Genomic DNA, 19,743 nt, shown 5'->3' with positions numbered 1-19,743 from the left:
TGATTTTTTCATTATTTTTAAAAAAGAAAGTAGATATGTACTATTTTGTAATGTAGCGTGTTTGGACACCTGTTTGTTGGTGTGCTTGACAATGAACTCTCCTGAGCAAATGGAAAATGTGTGTTGGGCTCAGGACTAAATGAGCCATTGTGATCTCTTGTGACAATGTCATCTCTTGTTTTCATGTGTGGCTGCCAATCTTTGCTTCATTTCTCATGTGTTAACACCTCCCTGATGGGACGATAGGCATGTAGTCCAGAGCTGGCGCTTAGGCTCAATGCTGCACAGTAAAATATGTCAGTAAGGTACAAAGAGGGAAAGAGATGAAGGGTAAGGAAGGGAATTAAAATAGCAGCCAAAACAGCTAAATTAAATTGGCAGCAGTCAAATGTAAAATGGCGTTCAGTGTCATCAGGGAAATGGTCTGGGAAAGAGAAAAAGGTCATTTTTAAGGGGTAACAACAAAACATACTATACAGTATTTATACTGCACAAAGAGTCAACAGCTATTTTCTAAATACAGCTTATCTCCTTCCCTCCCTTATTTCACTGATGTGCATGCGTGTAAACACTGCATGTGTCCCTATGTCACACTACACATGTGGAGCGTGTACAGAGGAGCTTCACATATGGAAATACAACACATACACACACATCAGTCGGTGTTGTTATCGCCTGGAAAGGTCAGACGGACAGGGTGTGCAGGGGTTGCCATAGTGACCGGAGTAAACACCAGAGCCATTGTAGTCCGCCCCCACCATCTTGGCTTGACCTCCATATGTTGTTGGTTTAGTGCACGTATGTGTGTGTACACAGACACACATACACACACACAAACAGAGCCCATACTCTTACACACACAGTCGTGCTGTATTCTCTCGTACTAAAACACACACACATGCACTTATATGACTTTGGTTAGCTAATGCCTCAATTTGTCATCATTTCCTCAGTCTTGAGCACAGGTACACACAAAGGCACACACAGTGGACACAGATGTACACACTGATGACTAAATTGTGTCGGCAGTGGCGTAAACTAAGCATCAGTCTTTGTTAATCTTTAATTTATGACATAAACTCTAATGACCTGTCCTCATAAAAGGACATCCTGTACTAATTTGTTTTGTCACAGGACAACAACACAGTGAGCGTCTAAGCGTGTGTACAGAAAACCGTCAATACGACTGAATAGACCTAAATCTGACTTAAGAGATTTTTGTGTTTTTATTAGCCTGTTTTTCTGCATTTTTAACTCTCAACCTCAGTTTATCTGTTAATTTTCTTTTGTATCATTCTTCTTCTCTTTACCCCCCCTCTCACATTTTTTCCTTTTCTATGTCTGTTCCCCTTGCACTGTCCTTCTCTTGTAAAGCTTACTGAATGTGCAGTGGCATGCCAGAGTATGAGTGACTCACCGTGTGGGATTGTGCTGCCACAGAGAGGACTGGTTAATAGAGAGCCCTTTTGGATTGGATTACTCATCATCAGTGTGTGCACACCTCCTTTAAACATGAAGTTCTTTTTATCATCAACTCTGTATTTCTTCTTGAAAAAATGAATCCCTTCTCCTTCTGTATCTCCCTAGCACTCCTGTTTCTAATTTTCCCCTTCCTACTCTTGCCAGGACACCTTGGCTTTCACCCTTGACCTTGTTATTACGGTTGCCTTGAAAGGAATGTTTTTTCCCCCCATAATTTCAGCATGTTCTTTTTATTCAATTGTTTTCAGTCACATCGTTGTGGTTCTGATGTGGATTTGCTAAATCAACAAAAATAAGAGTCATTGTATTTTCAAGAACAAATTGTGTGTTTAGGTCCTTGCTGTTTTGCATCTCTTTGCGTGTGGGAATTCTTGCATTACGGGTGCTTCCTAGTGACAATATCCATGGCCACATTCCCCTGTCTATTCTGGTTCCTGCTGGAAGAGTTACAGTAGAAAGGAGCTTGGTGGGGGTGAGTCACAGAATGAGCTTGTGATTGCACACACACACACACTCACACGCAACCTATGGAAAGAAAGAGTATTGAAATTTGAGAAGCTCATAGTGGTCCTTGACATTGTTAGCCTCCAATAGGCAGTCAGAATGTGTAACATGGAGGCTGCATTGAGCAAGTAGAGCAGTAACTGGTGGGCTTAGTGAGGAAAAGAATTTTGTTCCTAACCATTGTGCTGGCACGTTGGTACCTTAGAGGTGTCATAGTCCACTATGGATGAAAATGTGGTTTTTCACATTTAGCTTCAGAAAGACCTCCTCCAGCTGCTGAGGAAAGTTTGTGGTAATGTCAGGCTTGAAGAGATTCCAGTTGCGGTGCGGCAGTTAGATTAAACTTACCCAGTAATGATCAAAGAAAGCATTCATTTTTTTTCTCTCCTCAGTATTGTCTTAAAACTTCCAATTTGCTCTGTCCAGTAGATTGGACCAAAGAAGTAGCACTCCTGCAGCCTGCTGCAGCAACATTCAAACTTTTCATACATGTACTTGGAATTATCTTTTGGTGTTTCTTCAAAACCCAAACATTTAAGCAAATGTGCCAAAGAATACTGCATTCTCAAGTCACAAAAGCTAAGCAGAGAGTTGGCACATGCTGTATCTAAGCCATGATTCCTGATTTGGTTTTTTCCCTTGACTGAGGGAGAACACTTTGGGATAAAATATATTGCTGTGATGGTTCTCCTAACATGGCCATCTGCCAGCAATAGCCCCAAATTTTTGGATGGAACCTGAGATCACGATCACAGTCAAGACATGCCTCTGTCATCTCATTTACCAAATGCAACACTCGCACTTAGAGCAGACCCAGTGTACAAACACAGCAGAGCTATTTGAAAAAAACACCCATGCAACAGGTCAACTGAAACTCAAGCAGAAACATGTTGCTTAGGGACAGATTAGAACTTTGCTCTCAGGGAACACCATTGTTCTCAAGTGTGAGGGAAGGAGAAATTGAAGCCTTTGTGTAAATATGTTTAGTGGACCTTGGACTGTCTGGCATTTGAAGTGGAAAATAAAGAGTGCCTGTGCAGGAAAACACAGGCAGCGATGGCGAAAATATCCCTTTAAAGATGGTGAGGTCGAGATAAGAGAATGAATGGGAATTCATAGAACACAAAAATTTCATGGGAGTGAAGGAAAGATGCAGGGAGGCACAGGGAGAAGCAGCCTACATTTTCTGATGCTGTGGAGGGAAGAAGGAAAGGGGAGAGGGAAAGCATTATAAAGTATAGTAGAAATAAAGTACAGTATAGTAGAAATATGTTTGCTGAACCTTGAACGTTTTGGCATGAGAGGACTGGAAACCGCAGCCAAGGACTGACTGCAGAGTGGGGGGAAAAAAAGTACGACCGAGACGGACTGAAAGTAGTAGACTGCAGGGGAAAAAAGTGGCCTTGGGATTTAGCATCAGACTAGGCTTCTTAGACAAGCATCTAAATCAATATGCACTCATTCAAAAAAAAAAATCCCATTTAAGCCCATCAACAAATATTTACTGCTCATTCAACAGCTGGACACACTGAGGTAATGGTAACATGTCGTTCTATTAAAAGAATTCTCCAGCCAAAATCTTCTGAGTATCAGAAATTAAAAGGTGGCTCAGAACAGTTTGTAGCTTTCTTGACAGTATTCTGCTTAGATTCATGGAGTGGAATCACACAGAAACATATAAAATACATCAAAAAACTGTTTCAGGGCACATGGACAGCACAATCCACCTTTCTGTTGTTAATCCATACATACACTTTCATGGTGGGCCTTCGGTTCCTCTAGTTCTAGATTATATTTGACAATTTATTGTAGAAGTGGACTGGGGGAGGTGGATTACGCTTCACAAGTAGTTTGAAGTTTCTGTGGACATTCTGTTTTTTTTCTAATACCATGACTCTTTATTTGATGCCATTGGAGTGCACTGTTACTGCTGGTGCAACGTTTTTTCATGCCATCTTTCAGGCTGATATCTAAAAGATATTTCTTGAGTGTTGAGCACAATTTAAAAAAAACAATACATAATATAACATGTTTTCCATTTATGATCCTACTCGGACCTCACTGGTTCATAGTGCACCAGCTAGGCTGCAGGTACAGTCTGTACTGTATGTGAAAACGCCTAGGAAACATGTAGGAAGGAATGGACAAGAGGAGGAATGTAAGCAAGTGAAGGAGACAGGAGTCAGTGAGATTTGATATTGCTGAGTGTGAAGTTACAGTGCAGTAGTGGCAAATGTAACACTGTCGTGCTACATCATAAGACACCAGTGGAAGTAGAGGTTATCTCTGCTCCCCAATAAAGTTTTGTAGAACTTTGTGTACACTCCTGGGCAATATGACTCTAAGAGGCATTGTGGGTTCCATAAGGCCTGTACACCTTGAAAGATAACTGTACCAATACCTAAAAATATATCTTCGCTTAACTCACCACAACAACAGGGCTGAGCGATAGTGTTGGGATCACTTTCAGAGTGACTAGAGGACTATAGGAACACTGACCCCCTCTGGATCAGCTGGTACGTGACATTTTATTACTGACATTAATTATATACATATATATGTGTGTGTGTGTAATTGACATTTTTTATTTTTGATTCTTAATTTTGAATTCCTGAACCATTGGGTCTCTCTCTTATTAAAGAGTTTGGTCTAGACCTGCTCTTTATGGAAAGCGTCTTGAGATAACGTTGTTATGAATTGACGCTATGTGAATAAAGATTGATTGATTGATTGATTGAAAGTAATCATTAGTTGCAGTTCCTTGTTTTGTTTAAGTGTGTTTCTCAATGGAAAAACCTTTATTGGAAATCCACTGTCCAGTGATCGATCTAGGTGCAGTAATGTGCTGTGTTTGTATTCTGCTCTTAACCCTAGAACACTAACGTCAGGTGATTTTTCACCCACGCAACTGTGGTTACCAGCTCCATGATTTTTTTATCATTTTTATATTATATATATATATATATTAAAGTATTGTTTGTTTGTATGAAGTTTGACTATTTTAAACATTTGAAATCTTGATTAACTGCAAATAGAAAATAGTGTCATTGCAGTATGCATACGGTGAGTGATCGTGATAAAAACTGAAATGTTTCTAGGTAGTGATTTTGAATTGACGCTGGCTCATAGGACAGAAGTGGATGCTGCCCGTGTGTGTGCATAGAAAACAATAGATGCAGGTGTTTTGACTCCATCATGCACCACAATCACACTGTTGGTTACAATCTAAAATCCACTTATACCACTGTTAATCAGCTTTTCACCAAATACATTGTCACCATCGTTTAGATGCTGGCAGCCTCACAGCACTTGCATGAGCCAAATGTAACACCTTGTTCTTCTGATGAAAAGTTTTATTTTATGGCTTAAACAAACAGATGATCTGTTTGGCAGCACACCCTCATGCTTACATGGATGCCAAGAACAAGAGGCTCTAGGTTTAATCTCACAGCCACAGTGGATGTTTATATGTTATCAAACACAAGTGTCAAGGAACCGATCTGTACTGTAGTTAATCAAAATCTAAGTTTTACCATGGAAATGCAGAACTGGTTTAACCCGATATATGAGAGACGAGGTCATGTTGCAGTCTTAACTTATGATACTCATAACCACATTTTCTTGTGAGCTCTCCAGGGAAGAAACAAAGTCTTAAAGAGCAGTTAAGTGCTGCATGACTTGCTGTCAGTCTCTGGAATAAATGTTATTCTGTGCTGCTCCATATAGAATGACGAGTTTCCTTTCTGTACTTGTGCATTTGTGTACAAACCTTACTTTATTCATAAGACGTCAGTGTGAAGCAACATGGACTAGAACGAAGAGATAGAAGTGAATCTTTCCTTTTGATCTGGATGAAGAAAATCAAATTACAGGCTTGAAATCAACCTTAGACTGCAAGGACAAATTGCCCTGTCAAAGCAAAAAAAAAAACCCCATAATAACAAAAAAAAAAGAAATATCTTGACAACCTTGGTGAGCAAAGTGTGTTGTAGAAGGCTGAAAACAGTTGGAGGAGACCCACCCTTATATTAGTTTGCTTACTGTCCACTCTGTCGACCTCATGTTCATGTCTTGTTTTTTTCTTGTAAGATTCAAACCCACAATCAGTAAACAAACATGAAAAAAGACATTACATGAGCTAAGGCATTGTCACTGAGCTCTGTTTGACATTGAAAGAAATTCCTTTTCTGCACACAGCGAGCTCTTACTGCTTTGTGCCGACTTTATCAGACTGTTAGTCAATCTGCAGAAAATGACTCCCTCTGTTTCTGTAGAAACCTGAACAGTTTAAAAAGGTGACGCAGGATGATAAAAAGTTCTCAGACAACACATTTCAGTGCACTATAAAACACTTTTTTCTTGCTGCATTGATCGCTGTTGGCTAAAAAACTGATAACAGCTTTTCTCCACACACTTCTGAGTGTAGTTAACAGGAAAATTGTATTGTAACACACACTCATTATGGCTTTGCAGAATGAACTCTGCCTGTCATCCTTTCTTTTTCTCACCTTTTTCCCTTTAATTAATTTGATCATTTCCTAGTCCTTCATATTTTTCTCTCTTTCTGTTTCTTCCGTGTCTTACTGTGTCTCTTTTAAAGCCCTCATCCTATTTTGGTATTCATCATCCAATTCTGCCATCATCTGACAGTTGTGACTACAGACTGGGGCTTCAAGTCCTCAAAGCCTCATGGTTTTAGCTACTACACAGCTCTACACATATGTAGAGCATGTAATCATATGATCTCAGTCTAATCTAATTGATGAAGCATGCACAAAACACATTGCTCACTCCTCCACCTGCATACAATGTTTGAATATATGTCCAGATATTTTAGCGTGGTCCAGTGCAGGGTTTTGGTGTGCAGCTGGCTGTTTCTTCATTTTCACTTCGTACTACCAGTCTTTGACCAGCATTTGTCACTTTTTATGACTCCAGCTTCATTAACATCCTATTTGAACAGGAAATGCAGAACACTAAGGATGTAATGAAACCATTTTTATGGTCCTTTAATCTCCCTCTGTCACTAAGGAGATGCAGTTAAAAGTGTTGACATGTTTCTCGTGAGCTCTTTAGCGAGAGGTAGCACCAGAGATAAGATAACTGTGTTTGGCATCAGGTGTGTGACTTTAAGCTTCGTAGGTCACAAACACAACAGTCTTTCACTCTTTATCACGTCCACAGACCATTTTTAGCCTCTCTCTCACACTCACACACACACACACACACACACACACACCACAGCACACTGAGTTGCACTCAGTAGGTTGTAGATTTAATAATTTAATCATACTTTTTATATATTTATATTTTTTACTTTTGTGTTTGAAGTTTATTCTTATTCTTTTGGAGCAGTGTGTAACAAAAAGCAATTTCCCCCTGTGGATTATTAAAGGAATTCTGATTCTGATAACGGCCCCCTGTCTGTTCATATAACAGTGAAAACGTCATTGTTTCTTTGTCTACTTGGAGCAATTTTTACAGGAATGCATGTTAGTATTGTCACTGTGAGCATGTTAGAATACTGGTGTGACCATTTAGCTCAAAGCAGAGCTGCTCTCATAGCTTTAGACCCATCAGACGCCACTGTGGCTACATTTTATTACATTTAATTGAAATGAGAGAGAATGAATGTCTGTTCCACATACAACACATGCTAATATTATCACCATAGTATCACCAGACCATCTTGTAATTAAGTAAGTAAACAAATACACTATAATACTTTAATTACTTACTCCTCTACCCCACTCTATTACTTATACTGTATCTACTCTACTGGCCAAAACATTTTACAATATGCACATCTTGTTATATAAATGTGTTCACTTGATTTATGTCTCAAAACTGGAAGATTTTTTTCTTCAGCTTAAGTGGAACAAGAACTTCGCTTTTCCCAGAGTTTCTGGGAATAGTGAAACCAGTGGAAACAAAAACGATGATTTCCAACATATTTTCCCTCTGTTTTTTAAGGAGAAATGTGTTTTTAATTTTGAGAAAGACTTGCTAACAATTCCATTAGTGGGAGATGGAGGCTGACAGTTGTCTTTGCATTGCATGCAGTTGCTTTTGCATTTTTGAACTACTGACATTTGGAGTACCTGGGGAAATGGCTGCCACAGCTTAATTTGTGAAATGATAACCTGGAACATGTTGTTACCAAGCAATTTTTACATGGGTATGTAGTTTGTAGGTTTTCACTGACATTTTTGGAAATTCTTTTCTTTTCATACCAATTTACTTGTACAAAATGATGATGATAATGCTGCTGGTGTTGTCTGTGCTTACTGCCAAAGCTTTTAGGCTTTAAAATAACTCCTAATCATTTTTTCTCCAACTTAACCCACTCTCTTTCTCTGTCTGTCTAGATGCCAGGCCTTTTGTCCAGTCCTATGTGTCTGACAGTCGTCTGGTTTTTATCTTGGTCGCTGCGTCCCAGTCGTGCTCAGATTTGGACTGATGAAGGTAACATGTATACACACATTTGCATGCACACTGTACAGAAAACCTCCTTTTCAATGATATATTGTAAAACACACATGCATACACACACAGAAACACATATTTTGCTAATGATCGGACATGGATTCCTTTCAACTATTTTTGGCGCTCTTGCCTTACCTAGAGTCAGAGTACTTAAACGATCTTTACTACAGTAGGAAAAAGGGAGGAAATGTCCAAAATTAGAAGAGAAAAAACTAGATACTGTGCAGTTTAAGTTAAATTATTTTAATTTAATTTTATTGTGCAATTTTGGATGCAACTCAAGTGTTTTTCATGTTGAATAGGAATTCATGTTTTTTGGATTAGCACTCCGCAAACAAGAATTCTATTGTTAAAGCATTTTTTTTGCCTCACACAGCACTTCAGGGATCTGTCTGGCATTAAGACATTTAGAAATTGAATCTTTCTCTCTTTCTTTGGAAGGCTGTTCTCTCCTTTTTTTCTGTCTCTTTGCACTTCTGTCTATTACTGTATCTCTTTCTAAAATCAGTCACATTAGTAACTCCAACGACAAGAACACTCGCCCTTAGCCCTCCAGGTGAAACTCTCAGAGTTTTCCCTTCCCATTAATTTTACCCTACAGCAACTCCAGGGTCCTTTTTTATTGTTTGGAAAGTACTGAGTTTCATCCAGCTTGCAATTTCTGTGTCCACCCTGCCATCTGATTTCAATGTCAGGAGAAACTTGCTGTCTTCCTTTGTGCATTAGTGTGTGTGTGTGTGTGTGTGTGTGTGTGTGTGTGGAAATGTGTAGTTAAATGCATGTTTGTGTGTGTGCATGTGTGTGGTTTCGTGTATTGGTGTGTGTATGTGTGTGTGTGCGCGTGCTCGTGTCTGGGCCGTCTTGCCAGAGGCAGAATCAGATATGAGTGGAACGCTGCGGGTTTGGGGAATAATGTACTTCACTGCCAATAAAACATGAATACACACATTCAGACCAGCCAAATCTTTGCGCTGCTCCAAGGCCCAAGGTAACACACACACACAGACAGAGAGGGAGGGGAATACGTGTGTGTGTGCTTGGTGGTTAAAGGGAAAAAGAAAACCTGGTTAAAACTGGCAAGAGAGGCATTGAAAAAAAGATTGCGATAGAGGGAAAGACTGACACAGAGGGAGAAATGATAAAAGGAAGGGGGTGATTTTAATAATGCGAATTAATAAATAAAGGGAAATTACATTGTTTTAGAACTGTGACTGACTGTAGTTACGTGATTGTGTGGACAGCTTTTCTCTGTAGTACATTACATCAATTGATTTGTCATCTTCATATCGAAAATGCGTTTTGAAGTGCAGTTTTCAAAATGCAAGAGGTTTTGTTTTTTTCCCTCAAATTGTTCAGCCCTACAATGAGGGATTATAGCGGAAATGTCATGTGTGCTTCACCTCCCAATATGTACTGTTGATAATTTGGCTCATCTGGAGTTTTATTTACGACCTGTTATTGTCTGTCTGCTCTGGTTCCCCTGACCCTAGCCTCTTCCCATATCCACCGCAACAGAATGAACAGGCTTCCATTGGATTATGTCTTTTTAAGAAGTCTTAATGGGTTTCACTGTTGTCTGCACATTTGTATCCTCCACTAAAAAACATACAGTAAATGCAACCACAAAATCACTGCAGAGCACTTTGCTGCTCTTTTCCCCAGCTGTGGCATTCTGCACAGCCGCTAAAACAACAGCAGACGGGCCAGAAAAGGGAGCTTTAGGTGAAAACCAAGTATTGAAAAGGCCCTCAGTAAAGCTCTCCACTTGGGCATGTGTAAAATTTAATTAAGGATTAAATTTGTTGGGTCCCTGAAGGGCATCTGAGGTTAATGCAGCGAGGAAAGCTAATATAAATATAGCAATACAGCAAATTAAATAACAACATCCTCCAAAAGCTTCACGTCCTCCACAGGCACATTTTTAATACACAGCAAAAGGTGTTAGGATGTCGTCTTGCTGTCATGTTGCCACTTTATTACAAGTCAAATTTGTGACAAAGAGAGTAAAGGAGATAAAGAGAGTTTTGTATGAAATGTAGAAGAAAAACAAACACGAACCTAGGACAAATTGTTTGCTACCAAGGGAGGAGAGGCCAGCAGGGAGTGTGCATGCCTCACTGATTGAGGTTGAGAATTAATGAAGGTGTGTGCGTGGCAAACTGGCAGTCAAAGTGATGTTTTTCCACTCCAGATCTACTGTAAATGCCAGCTTTCATATTACGGAGCCAAGCTAAACACGCACACACATACATTCACACACAGATAGAGTATCAACTCTGCAAATTACTATAGTCACCACAAATATGGTTGCTCAGGTGTATACTGCACTTAGTATTGCTTCAAATCTACACTAGCTTCCAATTTTGCATGATGGTAAGTAATAGTTAGCTGCTATCAATTCAAGAAAGCGTGCACCACACCAAACTGACTGTCATGACCTCTTATGGGTAGTAAACCTTTGACATCTGCTTGCACATTAAAGGGTTAGTTCACCACGTCGATAGCTTTGGCTGTATGTGCTCAGGTTTGGAGGTAGAATGACTGCGAGGTGTGCTGCCACCTCAGTTCCCTGGGGGTCCATGGAGTTTTGTTTGTGCTGTTTCTGAAGTCGAAATATTTCCAAACAAAATTGGCACAGTGAATAATCATGACATTGTTCCCACTGAGATTTTTAAATTACATTTTGTATGGCTATAAACACCACAAGGCAGACCAGGTATTTGATTTTAGGCAAAAATAAATGAGAAAAAGTAACACGCTGTGTCCTGAAAAGCCCACCTCCTTCCAAATCCACTTAGCGAAGCTGTCCCATTTCAAAGGATGCTCCATGAGTGGTTGAGGGTCCTGCTTTTGCCTAAATATTGATACTGTGGAGCACATGGAACAAGGTATACTGTTATTTTCAATTATTCTTGTTCAGTGTTCCCAAAATTCATAGCATGCCAGCGACTTGTTTAGTTTGGGTCTTTGTGAAGTTACGGTTTGGAGCTCAAGACAATGTTGAGTCTTCTTTTGTTAGTGAGTCAGTCTTATGGACAGGAAAAGTAAGGCAACGAGCAGAAATCAGTTCAAAGTCATGCAGATCAGTGGGGGCAGCAGCACAATGGATTTTTTCCCATTAGAGAGGCTCATTTTTTCAATATTAATATCGCAAATGCTTTCAAATGGAGTTTTGAGAGATTGACATGGTCTTAAAGTGAATGTGCTGGCACGGAGTAATATTATTTTAATTGTGGTAAACTTTCTGAAAAATAAAACAAGCAGGAGCAGCTTTATACTGTGTGCCAAAGTCTCCTCAGTCTGGAGTCTGCAGGATCCCTAACCTTGTATGGTCATGTTATTGTGATACTGTTCACTCTACTGTAAATGGTGGCGCTTAAATCAGATGAATGCAGACAATGCAGACACACGGTATGTCAATTGTGCAGTTACTTTGAGCTAGACAAGAGTGCGCTGTAATGTTTTATGTGATGTCTGTGTTTGCAGTGTCAGGCGTGCAGTACGGGCATTTGGAGTCAAATGTGACACTGGCATGCGGGAAGCCACAAACCAGGTAAGGGAAGATGACTATTGCCTGTGTAGTCTTTTAATGGCACAAAGATATTTCCAGTCATCCAGTTTCAGTAATGTAAAACAGTCCAGCAGCTACATTTCATATATTCACACAGGAACAAGATCATCATAAAAGTTGTAGTGATATCAATTTGTATGCCCACAGAAGCAGGAAATAGACTAGAAAGCAACGCGGGAAACAGCCATTTTAAGTCAGAGGCACTGTAGTGTTCAAAGTTAACTACTTAAGTAGCCATTTAGCTGTATACTTACACTCAATTATGCATATGTTTGAGCTTAGACTGGAGCATAACGCTTAGATGCCCTCTTCAAGAACTGTTGAAAGACAAACTGGGAAATGTAGTAAATCCCAGAGAAAATAACAGAAAAACCTTTTAGTTTTAACTGTGATCAAAGCAACACAGGATAACGTATGATGATACAAAGAGTCAAACAGTGTCTGTGTTGCCAAATCATGTGATATGAGAGAGAGATAATGTATGCCGAACACAGATGAACCTGTAAAGCGGAACAGTGAACATCAGCTAAATCATCAACAAAAGTCAGTGAACTATAAACACAAATAAGATATGATATGTAGAATTAAAGTGTACTGTCAACAAATCCAATGAAAAGACAACCCAGCAATTAATTGATCTTACTAACGGGTATTATATGTGTAGCCAAAGCCTGACATATCTCATGTCTATGTGACATAGATCTCCGTTGTTGTCCAAACTTTAAAACTGCAGGATGGACTAGTTTGTTTGTAGTGTATCTTTGTTGTCAGTAAGAAAAATTGTCTACAATAACACCAGCGTTATTGTTTAAATGAAGGAATGATATGTAGATTGGTATTTCATACCAATGATAACGTCTCTTTTAGTTGTTGTTGACTTTAGTTGTAGTTGAGGTCTCTGTTTGAGCCAAAGGCTTAGAGGTTACAGAGTGAAGTCACTCACAAGTATATTAATGAAACTCTAATGTGTTCCCAACCAGGACACCTGTGGTGTGGCATCTCAACCACAGCACAGGGTTACCATGGCACAAAGTGACATCAGATGGATCCTTAGTCCTGCTGCACGTCGACCACTCCGCACAGGGCAACTACAGCTGCTATGACAACCGGGGCCTCCTCCTCCACTCTGTCAAACTCCGGCTGGGCTGTAAGTGTTGCTGTGACTTGTTCAGGCTCACAGCAGCTAATTTAGAGAGTTATTACACTTGAAGAGCTCTGCTGTACTTTGAGTCTCTCGCCACGGGACTTCTGCTTCAAAGGAACATGCCCGTGTCCCCTGTGTTTCAGCCCCTTCATGCAGAGACTGCACCTCCATCCCTTACAGTTCAGTTCATTCTTTGGATAATTCAGAATAAAAGTATAAAAGAAGGTTCTGTCTCTCCCCCTTTTTAAATGAATGAGTCTCTTCTCTTAGTGTTTAATTTCTGCTACTGTTACAAGACATCATGTTACAACAGTAGTAATCTGCATAGCGCTGCTGGACTTCGGGGGAAACGGGTCTTATCAGCCATGACATAGACAAAGCCCTCCACTTCCTGCAAATGTCTCAAACAGGAAGCGGCTCCCTGAGTAGGCTTCCTTTTTAGGGATAGGGAGTTTTCCATGGTAGCCTCCTAAAATATTTTTGGTCGTGATAGGGGCACCAGGGCACAGAGCTGTTCATTGTAGACGCAAGACACGACACAACAGAGAGACTTACAAAAGATTACATCTAATAGGGCCCAAAGAAAACAAAAACAAAAACACCCACTATGTCCTGAAAATGAGCTCTGTCTGACTCCTGTTTCCCAGATCCCCCTGGGCTGCTGAACATTTCCTGTCAAGTGCCCAATCACACGCATGTTCGCTGCTCCTGGGTGGAATCAGCGAAGACATTCCTGCCAGCCAAATACAATGCCTCCTTCAGGTAAGGGTGTGCTACTGCAACTGAAACGGTAACGCCCAAGGTCACATTCAGAATGGGATATGAAGACACTAAATATAGCGCATGTGCCACAGGGTTACATTTTAAATGTAGTATGTCTAGTGTGAGTCCATATCCTAATGTGAACCCTGTCTATCCTCTGCTTCCTCTCTTCACTCTGTTATATGGCACTTTGTGGAAACTTTTAACCATAATGTATTACAGCAGTGGCTCTCAAACTTTTTCTGGCTGTGGGAGGGTGGGGGCAGTGTCAGCTGAAACTTAAGCATTGGCCTCAGCATTCAGCTGTGGTGACCACTTGGTTATAATGTGTCTGCAGTTTCCAGCGCACACTTAAGTTGTTGCATGTTTTGTCTTTTGTCCAAGGGGGAATGGTCAGGAGTGGAGGCCATGCGTCGTGGACGTCGTCCGCAAGCACTGTGATGTAGATCACCCTGCCTTCTGGCAGACCATCCACATCCTGAGAATCACTGAGACCAACGGCCTTGGCTCCGAGACAACATATGTCCGCTTTAAGTTACATGAGCTATGTAAGATCACACAAAACAGGAATGGGGTGATGTAGTTATTTTAGTGTCAGATTTGTATGACAGTTGTATGTCTTTGAAGCACATTAGTGACATCTCTTTTTGTCTTGTTTCCACTGCTCCTTAACAAGCTCTGCTGACACAGGCTAAAGCATTATTTGAAAACTACCATTATTGTGGGCTCTGCCCCCTCTGCTTTTTTCTTGACATCACACTCATTTAAACTCAAACGTTGCTTTCAGGAGTGCAAGCTTCATGCTCCAGTAGCACCTCCATTGTTTGCTTTCCTTCTTTTGCCTAAAAACGATAGAGATACAGTTTCATGTCCTTATAGAGGAGGCATTTACTTTCCCTATTTTCTGAGCGTCCACATGCACATATGTGCACACGTACAGAGAGTCTGTGGGACAACATTCAGAGAATTAGTGGATAGTTCTAGTAATAGCAAGGTGATGTAGGCTTAAAAAAAGGTCGTTCAAGAAGGCACCTTGTGAATCAAAGTTGGACTGCAAAGATATGGCTGCAACAAGATAAAAAACAACAGCAACATTAAAAATATCTGGTTCTAAAAGTAAATCAGTTGAAGAAATCAAGCATTTATATGTGCTTTACTTTCTGCCATCTTGTGCTTGCATCCTTTTTTTTAATTGTCTTAATCTTTTTTTGCAGTGAAACCAGACCCTCCAGAGTCATTGTTGGTGAAGGAGCTAGAAGGCTACCCGATGAGGCTGATTGTCTCGTGGAACTTTCCCTCTTCCTGGCCACTGCATGATGCTTTCCCCCTTGTGTTTCACATCAGATACAGGCCACAGGGCTCTATATACTGGTCAGAGGTTAGTGAGATAGGCTGAACGTTTTATTTCACGCACAAAAGCTGAAAATAATGAAAAATATTTTGAAAAGTGCAGTTCCACAGAGCTGTTTCCTTATTTGAACTCTCTTCACTTGCCACTATCACAACATTAGCTTTTCTCTCTGTTCACTGCTATTGTCCTGTCTCACTCTCCATCAATCAGATTTACTCTGAGGAGAGTCCAGTGGTGATATTTGATGCGCTGGCTGGCCACTTCCACCATGTTCAGGTTCGAGCCCGAGACGAGGTGAACTCTGAGAGCCAGTGGAGTGAATGGGGTCCCCTGTTTCTCGTCAGGCCCTGGGAAGGTCAGAAAGAAAATTCAGAAAATATTGATTTCTAAGTAAAACTTATTTATCACCAACTTTATTTAATGCAGATGTTTCTTAGAGAGAGAAAATGTTTAAACTTGTGAACATTTTATTTATTTACCATAAACAATGTTTGAGCACACAGTGGCACCCCAACAGGTTTTGGCTCAGTGAAATATTTACTCCGTAGAAGTGACTAGTATTTAAAATACAGTTTGTCAGAGGCATAACAGGTAACACTACATCCTGCATCCCACTGACGAGTATTTGTTCAAAGTATCTCCATTGTGTAACGGTGAGTTTAACACACCGTGAAGTGCTAACATCATTCCACAGCACTGATAAGCTTTGTATTGGTCTGTATTTCATTGGTAACCAGTGAGGGGAGGACAGTAAAGGAGCAACCAGCACACAGTACACTGTATCTAGTATCAACACCTTTGATGAGCAGTAGTTTTCGAGCCTTTACCAATAGACTTTTTTGCATGTTCATTGTCACGTGCTTGATTAAATGCCTAAACGTGTGTGTGTGTATTTGTTTGTACTACAGTTCTCACCACCCTGGAGCCTGCAGAGGAAACTTTTCCAGACTATATTTTTCCCTTCAACACAAAACCTGAGACCTCCACTGCAAAGTCACACAGTAAGACTCTTGTGTTACTTCAAATGATAATTGCATTGTGATTGTGTGCAGGAGTAACATTTACACTGTAAGTGCTTATACTGTAGCTCAACAGTATTACATTCAAGATTCTTTATTTGTCACATACACAGTTATACACAGTATAAGGTGCAGTGAAATGCTTTGAGTGCATGTTCCAGACTGAAACAATAATAGATAAAATAAATATAAAATAACACACAAAGGGAAACAATAAGTGTGTGTGTGTGTGTGTGTGTGTGTGTGTATATATATATATATACACACACACACACACACACACACACACATGTATGTATGTATGTATATATATATACACACACACACACACACACACTGTTGCCCATAAAGTTGGAATAAAATGTTTTTTACCTCTTCTCATGAAATGATTGTGACAATGTGATTTATTCTTGATAAATAAAGTGTATATCTTCTCAACTTTATTGATCAAACTCTTCCAAACAGATCACAGTGAAACTTAAACCACAATCAACCTTTGCAAACTGTGTATTCAGGCTTTAACAAAATTGGGGGTATTGAACAATTATTCCAACTTTATGGGCAACAGTGTACACACACACACACACACACACATATATATATATATATATATATACACACACATACACATATAAAGATAGAATAAATAAATATTACAATTATTATCAGAAGTTGAACTGCCAAGAATTCGGCTACTTCTTCCACTTATGTTGTTTCTGCTACAATTACCAAAGCTGCTACTATAATAATTACTACTACTGCTAAAAGTAGAGATACTCTACTACTGTTACTATTACTGTAATTATTACTGCTATGCTTACATCCAGTACTACATTGCATTCATTGCTAGTACTACTACTGCCACAGCTAATACTTTTACTAGTGCTACCGTAACTGCATTTCAGTCCCTGAAATGCAATGCTTCAAAGTTGCTCACTAAAACATGTCATTATATCCAAAACCAAAACATCCATTATCTCACTTGGAAGGGGAAACTTTTAACACAGTCAAGTTGATCAAAGATTATATCAGTGTTCAAACTAGTTTGCTCTTTGCTTGTTTACAATCATCATATGGTCTCCATTTGGGTTTTTTTTTTAACAAAGTGAATCAGAGATAATCAAATTGTCGATTTTTCATCAGCAAATTTCACACAACTGCAGTAAATTGTGTTTTCTATACGATGTGCCTTGGAAGCAAAGTTAAGTACATAGCAGCTAACACATAGAGTACATATGCAAAAACACTGGAAGAAGCATTCTGCTATTACAAGCATGTGCTTCTAAAATAAACACGTGCAGGATACACACAAGCGCACACTTGTAACCATGCTCACACGCCCAAATACAGTATACACAAGGAGACAAGTCCACACAGTTTTGGAAGTAGAGGCTGAAAGTCGCTTTGAGTGACGGCGTCAGATTTCTTTTTGCTGCTCTGCTGTGATCCAGATGTCGTCTTCTGTTTGCGTGCATCCATTTGCAGATGTGCTTATAAATAGTTTTCTAATCTTATAAACACCAAGTGTTTTTGCACATTTTATTGTGAGTGTGTTTGTCTGTGCTGTCCTTTTTCCTCTTTGTTTCACAGTTGAAAACAATGTTTTCTCCCACTTGTGTGTGTGTGAACGAGAGTTGTTTACTCCTCTCAGTATGGTGAATGCATATTTGTGTGAAAGCTCTAATGGCAGATGCAAAATTAACTTCTCACAAGGGAGTAATTAAATCCAAGAACACACACTATTTTTTTTTTCTCACAGTCACGCAGGATGAAGCAAATGTGAAAAATCTTCTTGTCCATTTTCTTCCTTAATTATGGATTTCATCTTCAATTTTTCACACCAACATCTGTCTCTTCTATCTCTTTCATCTTTGCTCCGGCTCCCCTCTCTTTTGCTGTAACTCTGTCCGTATTTTGTTGACACCTCACCCCCTCCTTGTTTTCTTCCCATTCAGATCCTGTACTTGAGGATGAAGGTAATTTGGGTTTGGTGATTCTGCTGGTTTTGTTCTCCGTGGTCATCCTCACCACCGTCCTTTCCCTCATCTTTGTCGTGTGGTAAGACACACACTCACACACACACCGTATCCCACATCCACAGGCCACAGCCGTGTGGTCTGTCTGTCTTTCTCTCTGTTTGAGTGAGATTTTTCTCTTGCAAAGAGAAAGAAAAAATCTTTCTGTGCTTACTTACCGTTTTGGATTTTCAGGGTGAGGCAGAGGCGGCGTGATCATGTGACCAAACAGGAACTCGCCTCTATGGTCAAAATGAAGTCCATGCCAATCTAATGTGAGACTCGCATATACACAGTCATTCTTTCCTCCTGAGTGTGTTTTTTTAGTTGTAAGTTAATGAAAAAGTGTAAAGCAGGCTCATTTTCCTTTGTCTGAACATGTGTCATGGTTATTTAAAGTTCTCACTGATGGCTACACATGGTTGTTTTGTGCTCTTAGTTTAGCTTGATTTGCAGATAGTTTTAGACCTCTGGATGGCAAACAGCCTCTGTGGCGAAGCGAATTAAAATCCTAATTAAGCGTCACTTCTTTCAGATTTATAAGACTACCGCAAATTGCCCTCAAATAAGAGCTAAGTCAGTGAGAAGAACATAGCAAAGCACTGCCTCTGTAAGAACTGACATGGTTCAAAGTGCTGCTATAAACAACATTCAGAAAAGCCTGCCAACTTGTGATTATAAGCCCAACACACACACACACGCAGATTATAGCCCTGTAAGTATGCCTGCATATCTCTCATCCAGCTCTGTTATTTAAATCTGTGCTTTCCATGCAGTGCTTAATTACATTATGATTTATACATGTTTTTTTACAAGTTGTGTTTTCTGTCTTCGATTTCCTCCACTCGACCCTCCTTGATGTCCTCTCTAACCTCTCTTCTTGCTTTTTCCATCAACTTATTTTCTATGTTCTCTTCTCTTCTCACAGGTTGATTTCAAGCATCTTCTCCTCATCAGTCCGTTCTAGGGCTCCTCCCAAGAGTCAGAGTCTGCCTTTACCACTGTAAAATGCTGGCCGTCCGTATTTAACTACATTAATCAGAATGCATCAGCCAGTCCATCCAGGAACTATACAAGGAACTATGTGGAATAGGGTAGAGCTACCCAGTATGTGACAGCTGACTCAAGGGTATGGCAAGATTTTCCCTGGACACATTAAAAAATAACTCATCTAACTGCACTACCCATAATGCATCAGCAGACTCCACCTACCGTCCATGTGGATGAGGAAAACAGACCTACTCTGTTTCTGTTAGTTCCCCTGAGGAACATCACTGCAGGTCCCTCCTCAGTGGACTGTGGGAGCCGCTCTGCATCAGGACATTTGAATTCACTGATAACCAATGCTGCTCATGCTGGACTGACTCCTCAACCTTCTTGGAGAGGAGTGACTTTTTATTAAAGTTTTG

At 40.0% G+C, this 19,743-nt stretch overlaps 1 protein-coding gene across 1 annotated transcript in view; it reads left to right on the top strand.

Annotated features, from left to right (window-relative positions):
- Positions 1–19,529, top strand: part of il11ra (interleukin 11 receptor subunit alpha) — a 37,482-nt gene extending 17,953 nt beyond the window's left edge. Inside the window, exons 2-12 of the mRNA XM_070850455.1 lie at positions 8,355–8,451; positions 11,959–12,025; positions 13,024–13,190; positions 13,835–13,949; positions 14,334–14,497; positions 15,164–15,327; positions 15,511–15,655; positions 16,209–16,301; positions 18,275–18,377; positions 18,530–18,609; positions 19,263–19,529. Of these exons, the coding sequence (XP_070706556.1) occupies positions 8,355–8,451; positions 11,959–12,025; positions 13,024–13,190; positions 13,835–13,949; positions 14,334–14,497; positions 15,164–15,327; positions 15,511–15,655; positions 16,209–16,301; positions 18,275–18,377; positions 18,530–18,608 (1,194 nt within the window). The 3' untranslated portion in view covers position 18,609; positions 19,263–19,529. The remainder of the gene's footprint in view (positions 1–8,354; positions 8,452–11,958; positions 12,026–13,023; positions 13,191–13,834; positions 13,950–14,333; positions 14,498–15,163; positions 15,328–15,510; positions 15,656–16,208; positions 16,302–18,274; positions 18,378–18,529; positions 18,610–19,262) is intronic.
- Positions 19,530–19,743: the final 214 nt, after the last annotated feature.

This window comes from Pempheris klunzingeri, chromosome 19, assembly GCF_042242105.1.
Source record: "Pempheris klunzingeri isolate RE-2024b chromosome 19, fPemKlu1.hap1, whole genome shotgun sequence".
Lineage (NCBI taxonomy): Eukaryota > Metazoa > Chordata > Actinopteri > Acropomatiformes > Pempheridae > Pempheris > Pempheris klunzingeri.
Note: the sequence above shows the minus strand (reverse complement) of the source record. Positions and strands in the feature narration are given on the sequence as shown.